This window comes from Lygodium microphyllum, chromosome 3 (assembly GCF_053477565.2).
Source record: "Lygodium microphyllum isolate KBCC chromosome 3, Lygodium_microphyllum_v1.1.10, whole genome shotgun sequence".
NCBI lineage: Eukaryota > Viridiplantae > Streptophyta > Polypodiopsida > Schizaeales > Lygodiaceae > Lygodium > Lygodium microphyllum.
In genome coordinates, this window is record NC_141137.1 from 25,433,399 (window position 1) to 25,444,392 (window position 10,994).

The 10,994-nt window shown below is 36.3% G+C and overlaps 1 protein-coding gene across 1 annotated transcript; it reads right to left on the bottom strand.

The window, feature by feature from the left end:
• Positions 1-6,113: 6,113 nt before the first annotated feature.
• Positions 6,114-7,356, bottom strand: LOC148038163 (GPI-anchored protein LLG1-like). The gene is made up of 2 exons (XM_087675372.1): positions 7,190-7,356; positions 6,114-6,632 (listed from the first exon to the last, which is right to left on the bottom strand). The coding sequence occupies exons 1-2, from the start codon at positions 7,323-7,325 to the stop codon at positions 6,382-6,384; spliced, it is 387 nt and encodes a 128-aa protein (XP_087531498.1). The 5' UTR covers positions 7,326-7,356; the 3' UTR covers positions 6,114-6,381.
• Positions 7,357-10,994: the final 3,638 nt, after the last annotated feature.

The window sequence follows — 10,994 nt, forward strand, 5'->3', positions numbered from 1 at the left end:
ATTATTGATCCACTTCTTTTTGTGGATCTCTTTTCAAAGTTTGGTTCAAATATTGCAAGATATTTTAAAAACATTTATAGTGCCACGCAATTGTATATCTTTTTTTGTATGTTGAAATGTAAATTCCTTATACATAGTTACTTTTGGTAATTTATTTTCATATTTATTGCTGACAAATGCTTTCTTTATAGTGGATATTGGAGGTTGATCTAAGTGGACATTGAAGGTTGATCTACTTTGATATTCTTTTTCAAGAGGTCATCCTTATGAATTCCCTATTAGGAATTCATGGCATGGCAAAAAAAAATCATTAATGGTTTTCTCTTGTTATTTAGATTTGTTACATGTAATCTTTCATGTTACTTAACAAGTTTTCATTTGCAACTGTAGTAGACTTCTTACTATCCACTTGGATGCTAGTTGTTAAGACATTGCAAAGTCTCAAAGACCTTTCAAGTTTCTCTTTAAAGAGATCCCATTACAAAGGGATGCACACTGCTATGAATGAAGAGTTATTTTGAATGTTTGTAGGACTATAGATTCAAAGTTATTTATCATAGATGGGATGAATGTAAGTATTCTATCTTTTTCTTTTAGGTTAAAGTTCTCTTGTACCAAGTCAATTGAGTTGTTATATGTTTTGTTTCAATACAAAGATTACCTTGAGTCATATATGTGGTGGATAAGAGAGAGTTGTATTGAGATAATTTTTTATAAGGCAATAGTACTAGTAGACCCTAATTTATCTCTTCTTCCTAGATCTTCCAAGGGGGAAGTCAAGTGACACAAAAAAGCTACAAGCAAGGGTAAGGGCACTCCCAAGTCAACCACCAAAAATACTTTTGTTAGCTCTACGAAAGAAAGGTATATTGAAGCTTTCTCCTTTAAGGGCACAACCAATTCAACCACCAAAAAGACTTCTATTGCCTCTACAAAGAAAGATATGTCAAAGCTTTCTCCTTTCAAGTCTGATCCATCTCATCAGAAGCCTGAAGAGAAGAGGGTTCCCATGAAATTCAAATTCTTTCAACAATGGAAAAAAGAGCATGTAGTAAGGAAACTAGTGATGATGAATGAAAGCAATGAAGATGAACATGAGCCAAAGAGGGAGAAACGTTCAAAGGAGAAACTAAAGATTAGAAAGCCAAGGAGTAGTCTTGTATTTAAACCCTTATACATTTGCATTATCGTTACATTACCTTGGTATATTTGTACTTCAATGTTGTAACCCATATATTATAAAAAATTTGGATCTTGCTCACACGACTTCTTTGCAATACTTGTGAGTGTCTATTGAATAATACCTTTGGAAAAAATGTCTGTGGGGAAGAAAAAATTAAAATTTATTATATATTCATAATTTAAAACTCAAAATGCTAGGAGAGACAAAGACCTTATATAAATGGTCTATGACAATGGACTTGACTATAGATTATGAGATATTTTCATGAGAGCTTATGAGCTAGTCATTGGGGTATTTGGGCTACTTTTGAGAGATATACTATTGGAAAGCCATGTATAGGGATGTTTCACAATTTATAGAGACTTGCAACACATGTTAGATATATTCTTCCATGAGACACAAAGATGGTTTGTATCTTAAGTATCCTCTTTCAATGCATTATAAATGGGTTATAGATCTAGTGGCCATGCCTATGGGACTTTGGTAGATGAGATATATTGTGCTTGCTTATAAATTTACAAATCAAATTGAGGACTAGGCTTTGAGAACTAAAGCCACAAGTATTTTATGTAGGTTTCCTTTGGAATATGTGTTTTGTCATTATGGGGGTGTGGATAAGGTCATGGCTAATAGACGAGAGATTGGTGCTGATGAGGCTAGAGACTTCTTCTCTAAATTGGGGATCAAATTTTCACTTACTTTAACATATATTCTGGAGGGGAATGGAAAATTCTTAAGAAGGCATCCTCCAATCATCAAAGCCTTAGCAAAGGCATGGAGGGGTATAATTCAAGAGTGGCCACAATTGCTTTTGTATGCATTGTGTGTTGATCATAACTCATTGTACATTGATAGGATATATTCAAGTAGACCTAATGTATTTGCAAAAATGGATCATGCCAACAAAAAAGGTAGCTATACATAGAGTATCTTGCCATGGGAAGAAGGGATGAGCATAGAAGAGTTAATAACACTTAGCATCCATCAATTGGAAAGAAGATTATAAGACATAGAGCACTGAAGAGATTAAAGGAATCTAAATTTTGGAACAAAGATAGGTTTGAAGAAAGGCATAAGCTTAGAGAGAGAGTTATAGAGAAGGGAGACTGGGTACTTATGTACGATAGCAACTTGTATAATCACTCAAGTACTATCACAAAAGTCTCTAAGAGGTAGTTTGGTCCATACATTATGTTGCATGCTTATGATAATGCCACATGCTCTCTTTTTGAGTTCGAAGGGATTGCCTTAAAGATATACCATAGCTGGTAAACATATTAAAAAAGGGAAAAAGTTCCACCCGGGCCAGGTTATGCACCCCTTTCTCGGGTAAGTTACTCATGAATATATGTGTGCATCACCTGGGTTCAAAATAAGGTATTTTTAAAATACAATTTTTATACATTTTTTACATATAGAAGGGTGTAATGCAAAGGGATTATTTACAGATTGAATAGAAAAGGGTTATGTTTCATTCAGGAAAAATTTACAAATAAGGATATTTATAAATAGGCCTTGAACGCACGTGATCTAGAGGATATATATATAGTAACTTCCCCAAGACCCCTTTAGGGTCTTAAGTGGTAAGGGAAGGTCACCTATCTGTTGGTTTACTATGTTTCTTGGCATCGTCATTTTTCCTCAACAAAAGTATACACAGTAGTCATTTTTCATCAAGCAACTAGGATGAGGTGCATTGGAAAATAAGCATGGGGTCTTTTCATGAGATGCAGGGATTGAACGCGAGCTTGGGTATGGCTTACTAGTCTAATGACTCCCTAGCTGCTATTTACCCTTTGACAATGGCTTATTATTCACTTGGCATTAATCCAAGACATACATGATCAGATAAGAGCTAGTGTCAACAAGAACAAATGATGGAGAGTTAATCATGATGCATTAAAGGAAATGGGATCATGTGGGTTGCTAATTTTCATCTAGGTAGCATGCATAAAATGAAAGATTGAACTAAGAGGTCATATGCAACCATAATATCTCCAAAAAAGGGACTAACCTTAGCAAGTGGATTAAAATAAGAAATTAATATTGAATTGATATACTTCTTTGGTGCTTAGCGTAGATGGATGAAGCATGATCCCATCATGATGCCAAGTTCACCATCAAGTAAGCTTGGTTGATTAGAGCACTCCAATGGATGAGTCCTTCACGAATTTGATGCTTCCTCTGATGGTAGAAACTCCTATGCTTGTTCCTAAGATTTACCTTCAAGAATGGAAAGCTTTAAATGGAGCTTTCATGGCTACCCACAACAAATCCCTGCATGTTGAGCTCCATGTCTTCAATCTGGGTGAATGAAGTCAAGAATGGTTGGTGAAGCTCCTAAGGGCTAAGATTTTAGAGGTGGGAAAGCTTGAGCTAAGTTTTAGTGGCTCAGATAACTCTAGATGAAGAATCCATGGCTACCCAAACTACTGAGCTGGTGTTGTCTACCTTCTAGGGTTTGTTCTAGGGGCAAGAGTGTGAAAAGGAAGGGGGGATGCTAAATGACTGCCCAAGGTTGTAGACCAAAGCTTGGGTGAGTAGTAGGAGGGTTGAAAATTGAACTAGTAGAAGGAGTAGATAGTGCATGCATTGCAATTTGCAGAGGCTATCTTGTAGGGCCACAAGGGGAAGCCATTGGTCAACACTACTTAAAGCTCAAGGTGCAAGGAATGAAGTCTTAGTGATAGTTGATATCTTAGAGAAGGTTGGAGTAAGATCTTCAGTGTTTCTTAGAGGTGGCAACCATGGCAACTTATAGGAGGAGAAAAAGAAAGAGGTTGGAATAAAAAGTGAATGGGGTTCTGCCCTCTTCTAACTCCTGCATCTCCAACTTTGGACATGGAGCCCCTAAAAGTTGCATGAAAAGGAGTGATGACCTACTAAGCATAGATGATTTGAGTGGCTATATTTTTTCAGTTTTTTTTTCGAAACTCGAGTAGGTTGAGTTATAACTCCAAACTTTTTTATTCACCAACATTTCTAAGGTATATCAAGATTTTGAAGGCTCTTTCACCATTCATGCAAAATAAATATTGAAAGAAATATATTAAATTTGCCACATTATTTATAAGTTATGGGATATACATAGAAAATTTTGCCACATGTACATATGTACTCATACACATAGTACATACATAGACACATGTCACATACTACTTATCCTTGCTCCTTTACATACTCATACACATGACTCACACACACATTACTCATCATTACATCTACTCTTGTATTCATACATACATATACACAATTATTAGAACCAAAAGGTTTGAGGTACTCATGGTCCAATAACTTGAGCTAGTCAGATCTTTGAAGCATGCAACTTGAAAGTTGCAAAGCAAGACAAAGCTCTACGTAAAACCCATAAATGCTAAGGGATTTCCCCTCTTCACAGACTTGAGCACAAATAATACCTCCCCTTCAATGAATGGTTTACTCAAGAGCCAATGTGCTAAGGACTCTCTCCATTTCCACATTCAAGATAGCAACACACTAGGACTAATCAACAACACTCTTGGGCTCAACTTTAGCAAGCACTAAGAGATGCTTGTGGAAAAAATTAGCATATCCTTGACATTGGTAAAGGTGCATCTATTTTTCTCCTAAATAAATGTGATACTACTAGATGCACCTTTACAGATGACAAGGATATGCTAGTGTTTTCCAAAGGCATGCAACTTTACCAATGACAAGGATATGCTAATGTTTTCCACAAGCATCTCTCAGTGCTAGCTAAAATTGAGCCCAAGAGTGTTGTTGATTGGTCCTAGACCACAAACATCTCTCAACAGTGCTAGCCGAAGTTGAGCCCAAGAGTGTTGTTGATTGGTCAATAGTGTTAGCCGAAGTTGAGCCCAAGAGAGTTGTTGATTGGTCTAGGACCAATCAACAGCAGTCTTGGGCTCAACATTGGCATAGCAACTAACTTTTATTTGTTAAATTGGAAGAGCTATATAGTAGTACAAGGGATTAGGCCGACAGATGGTCACATAGATGCATATCTTGAAGTAAAAAAATCTTATGGGTGCACCCTCACTCGTGCTTAACCTTACACCAAAAAGCCTACATTTCAAATTATGGGTATTTTGTGAAGAGCACCTGTGAGTTTTCATGCTTATTACTAAAATATGCTAGAACTGTAATTCTCAAGACACTTTAAATGTGCTTCATCTACAATTTTCACACATTGCTAAACATATTATTACACACAAAAATAAGCATAGCATCTATAGAATAAAAAAAGACCAAGGAGCTCATAGTTGTAGTAAATCTAAACATAGAATTTTGGACAAGTTAACAAGTTCTCAGTGAGCCATAGTATCTTGAAGATGGATATGTGTGTAACATGGGATGTGAAACATAACCGATGGACTATAAGGATTCTTCTTTACTTTCTTTGCACAATGCGTACATGCCTAGCTACATCTCAAAAGAAAATTTAGAATAGTACCTATAGCACTTGATTTTAGGTTTAAGCAAACATACATAAGGCATCATTTCATGCAACATATTTGAGTTTTTATAGTTCATGACTCACTCAGATGGATTTCAAACTCGTAATTAGTAAACCACCACAAAAAAATATAGGAAAAATATTATTACGTAACCAATTTACTAATGAAAAGATAATACTCTCATTTTTCCAAAGATTTAATTTCTTCCATTTTAGGATATGGAGAGTCCAACGGCAAAATAGTCCTAGACTTTGAGGTTGTTGCCCTTTTCAAAAATCATGCAGTCACTCTCAATACAGCATGATCATCCATACTAATGATTGTGTTAGTGAGTTAAGTGTGATAATCCTCATTATCTTGGGATTTCTACAATGAGTCTGAAGACATTTTTTATACATTCCATATGACCTAGATATTATGCAATATTGCAAGCACACTACAAATTACTCTCCTACCCTAACACAAACTTGAGATCTCTTTTTAAAAGAAGGATTGCAAGAATACTCAATTCATCGCTAATAAATATTCATATCTTATGGTCTTAGGATGAGCTTTGCAAAGTAGTGAGCTCTTTTCTCTATTCTAATGACAAAAGAGCTTTGATGATGGGTATCAAATACTCATAACATGAAAGCATAGAGTATTAAGTCAAAAAGAAAACAATGTTGCTAGCATGAACATCAAAGAAGAGGACCATTCTAGATTTGAGCTCAATAGTTCTTGAGAGCATTACTTGCTCAATCACTTTGGGCAAACAAGATTGGAGGGAGTGGTGCATCGATCAATGAAGACATCATGGGAATAGTTTCCAGCAGCACTAAGATAGGCCATGAACTCCACGGGACAAGTGGAGGAAAAGTCATTCACATGTTTCTTATACTTGCAAGCCACCTTCTTATAGGAATCACAGCATGGCTTCTTCAAGTAGTGAGGTGCCTTACACACTTTTGTAACCTCCGAGTAGTCCACACTGTCAAATTTCATGGAGCATGCTGCATGCCAATTTCACATCATTGGTTAACCAACATATTTCGATCTAGTTGAAGACAACAACAAGCAACCTAAGCACGTGCAAAATTTACCAAACAGAACAGAGGCCAATTGTGTGAGTTCCCTATATTTGTGATTCAAACCAAACAAGTCTATCTGAGCACTTGAAGCACCAAACAACAATGTTGGTATATGGTGGTCCCACTCGGTTTATCCCAAACGTAGCAATGGTGGCTCAAAAGGGACAAAGTCCAATGGTGATGTATAAGGTATTGGAGCGAGTTCGCATAGGTAGGTGGATATGAGCGGCGCTCTAGAGGGCTAGCAGCTACAACGTCCCTCAAGCTAACTGGGGAGAAACGCGCAAAGCAGTAGGCTATGGCGGAACGATCAGATCAAAGGTCCAGAACTCTTTATTTATAAGGAAAACCACACGTTAGAGTCTCGTCGACGGGACGAGGATAGAAGAAGAGATCAAAGCTGGTCAAGAGCTCGTGAGAACGAACTGCATGCATGGAGTGATGGCTCTCTCTCTCTCTCACTCTCATATTATGCTTACGTTTTGCGCTACCCTGATCATAATCAGGTCCATCGTCTCCCAGAAGTTCACTGATTGAAGCAGCTACGAGGAGGAGGAGGAGGAGCATGTAGGGAGAAACAAAGGAGGCACTAGAGCGAGGGCTGGATGCAGCCATCTCGTGGCGCGAGAGAGAGCGCACCAACTTGAGATGGCCCTTTCATACTTATACACGCCTCTTTCGTGAGCATGATCTGGCAAAGAGAGTGTAGGCCTAAACGTAAGAGGTGTGAACTAATTTATTACCCTCACCGGTAGTTCAAATCTTCACATACCCCAAGAGTGCCACCTACCATTCATGACCATAATAAATGGTGTCTTCCCTTTTAGTTTTGATCCAAGTGTCATAGAAACAACCTTTGTGAAAACACACTCTCTTTCCTAGATTCATAGCTCCCATATCGTCCAAATCAAGCAACTACAAAGGATCCAATCATAGGTCATTGATGTAATTAATACTTTCCTATTATCTTGTAACACAAGAATGTATGTGATCTTTGAAACAGTTTCTGAATACATGAGACCTGATGCCACCTAGTTGCACATTGAAATTGGAAGAATGGAAGGTCATTATCTCAACAAATGCATTTGCACTTATTTAAAAGGTTGTTTCTAAGATTGTCCTCTCTTACTCAATGAGTTTTTTTTTTAACGGATTGATGATCTACACTTGCCTTTGCATGTAAAGATTGGGATTGTCTACTAAAGATTCAACAACTCATCCCAATAATTATACTCGCATACAAGATCCAATATGAAACTGAGGATCAATACTTCTTTTGTCTTCCACTTTGGTAACCATGAGATGCCAAAACAATGTGGTCAACCAATCCCATCCATTGTCTGACGGTTGGCAAGCCAATCAAGGATGGCAATGGACCACAAGAGACAAATTCCTTATCTCCAAGAAAAGATTTATGATTTGGTGATGTACCGAGAGAAGGAGTCCCTTTGTGTTTGCCAAAAGAGATGCTAAATTTTAGGAGGCGTGGCTATCCCTTTATATCATTCTATCATTCGATTTGACGATGCAAAATCTCATAATAAGTATAGTGGTCGTGAAGTTTTGCATTGCATGCTTGCATGAGCAAAGAAGTTTGTCAAGCCAACTAGATAAGGAAAGCTATATTTCCAACCCTACTTGACCATGCATGTCAAGTGTTTCATTGGAGAACCGTGCCCTATTTCTCACAAGTTCTCATTAATTTTGAAATTGCAAGCCCTAGATTTAAGCTTTCAAAAGTTAGCACATTTACATGCATATAATATGGCAAGCCCATTTTTTTGTGGGTAAGTCCTATAATATAAAATAGCTAGTGACGTGTCATTATTGTCTCGCACTTTCATATATATATATATATATATATATATATAAGTCGTATATGTTTGCACATTTGTGTACAATAGGAGTGTCTAAATTCAAAGAACACAGTGTACTTACAAAGATCCTTCAATAAAAACACCTTTGCATAGAAGTCTATTGTATGTACAAGGGTTGTGCCTCTAATGAAAGAGGTGTCTCCTATAATACAAGAGATTAAGGTTGCATGTCAAGTGCATGTCTGAGAGATTTGTATATATCTTGGGTCTCAATGAAAAAAATGTGCGTGGCTTTTTGTTCTGGTATAGTAAAGATGTAGAAAGAGCTCACAAATACTAGCGATATCTAGGAGGAGCTACTGTGAAACTAAATACATGCTTGCATGAGCATAAAAGCTTGGCAAGTATATTTACTAAGATACTTGACCATGCTAGGTGCCCAGGGGGTCCACCTTATAGAACATGTAAGATACCATGTGAGTTCAAAATTTAAAAGAAAATCGATAAGATTAGGAGAGTGACAAAGGGTCAAGTTAAGGTCTTATAACATATAAAGAAAGGGTATTTCTTAATATCCTTTGACCGCACGTTATATGTATGATTTCTTATAGGTGGACCCATCGGGGTTAAGTGCTTGTAATATGTCAGTGTCTTTCTCTTTGAGTAAGCATGAGAGAAATATTTGAAAGAGTTGCATTTATTGGGGTTTTCTTTACCTATAATCAATGTTATGCAATGTTTCATTCCTTTCTAACATCACATTGCCTATAAAAGGTAAACACTACTTGGTATTGTACTTCTTCCATTAAGTTGTCTAAATTTCTCTTTCACCCTAGCATGGTGTCTGTAATTGATCTTGGAAAACCATTTTCTATTCCCCACAAGAACTCAGTGATTTGAAAATCTTAAATTTTAAAACTTGGCACATTTACATGCATATAGGATGGCATTCACATTTTTATGAGGGACTCCTATTGTGTAAGTTAACTGGTGATATATTATTACTTTTTGTAACTTATAGATATATAGGTGCTACATCTTGTGCATTTGCCTACAAAGGGATTTTCTAAATTGAAAAAACACAGTGTATTTGGAAAGACCCTCCAATGAAAATCCTTCAAATATCTAAATTCCAAAAGCACGATATACTTATACAGAGACCCAAGTTCAATGAAAAGTCCTTTAAACAAAAAAATATATTAGACCAAAAACAAAGAATCCTCTAATTAAAGAGGTGTCTCCTATAATACAATACATAAAGTTGCATGAAAATTATACACATGAGATATATGTATCTAGCTTAGGCCTCAAAGTGCAAAATGTGGGCAACTTTTTGTAGTGGCTACGATTATCTATCAAAACCCTAAGGTTTGTCCATAGTAATATGTATGGTGCAAATCTTAGGAGAAAAAGTGCAAATGATCTAAATATTAGAAAATAAGAATCGCATTGAAATAGATACATTAATCCATACATGATTCATGGAGGAACACTCTTTAAAACCCTTTAGCCACACAAGACACATTAAGTTCTAAATAGTAACATCAAGTTGTAATTATTAACATATGGGGGGATTCCTTTAGGATCCATACATAGCCTTTGGGATGCCTACATTCTATTCTACCGAGCCCTTTTTTTAACTCAAGAAGAAGAGTAGTAGATAAAGAGAAGGTAAGTCAAATTATTGTATAACATAATTAGCACTATAAGCAATTACGACATCCCTAGCTTATAAGAAAGACTGTAGTAAACTCAATTGAATATTTAAGAGAGGATTAACCCAACTTAGAATCATTTACAATGCAAATACATTCACACATCCCAAGAATCTTATACTATGGTATGGACATATCCATAAGGATAAATGATATATTTCTATATTTTAATTTAAATTTGGAACGGATATCTCTTGTTTCACCATATATATAAAAAGAAAGCCCTACACTTGACTCAACAAGTGGGGCAAAATATAAAATCAATCAAACCTTTCTCTTATATATTGAGATGTCATTTTCTTAATAATGTGCATTGAAAAGTACCATGTACAACACAAAAGCACTAGAGAGGGTTCATCTAGGGACTTCATTTTGTTAAAAATCCACAAACACTCTTTTTATGGTCAAAGTTTCCTTTCCACTATAACAAATGAGGTGTTTACCAAAGATTTCTCCAACATTAATACAATTGAAAATTTATTGAGATTACCAATTGAGCAATTTGGAGACATACAAATCCATGCTCATGTACATTGCGTAGTGGTCCCCCTAGTGTAGGTAAAGATAAATGACAAGTCATGGTAGAAGATGGATGTGATGGGCTAGTGCATTGGGGGGTCAAATGCTCATGCAAAGGCCTTACAGCTTGTGAGGTTGGGGGGAGAGGGAATTACTCATCTAAGTAGACAACAAGATGATGAAACAATATAATTGCCTCCACAAATGTTAGAACCACAATGTTATAAGATCCG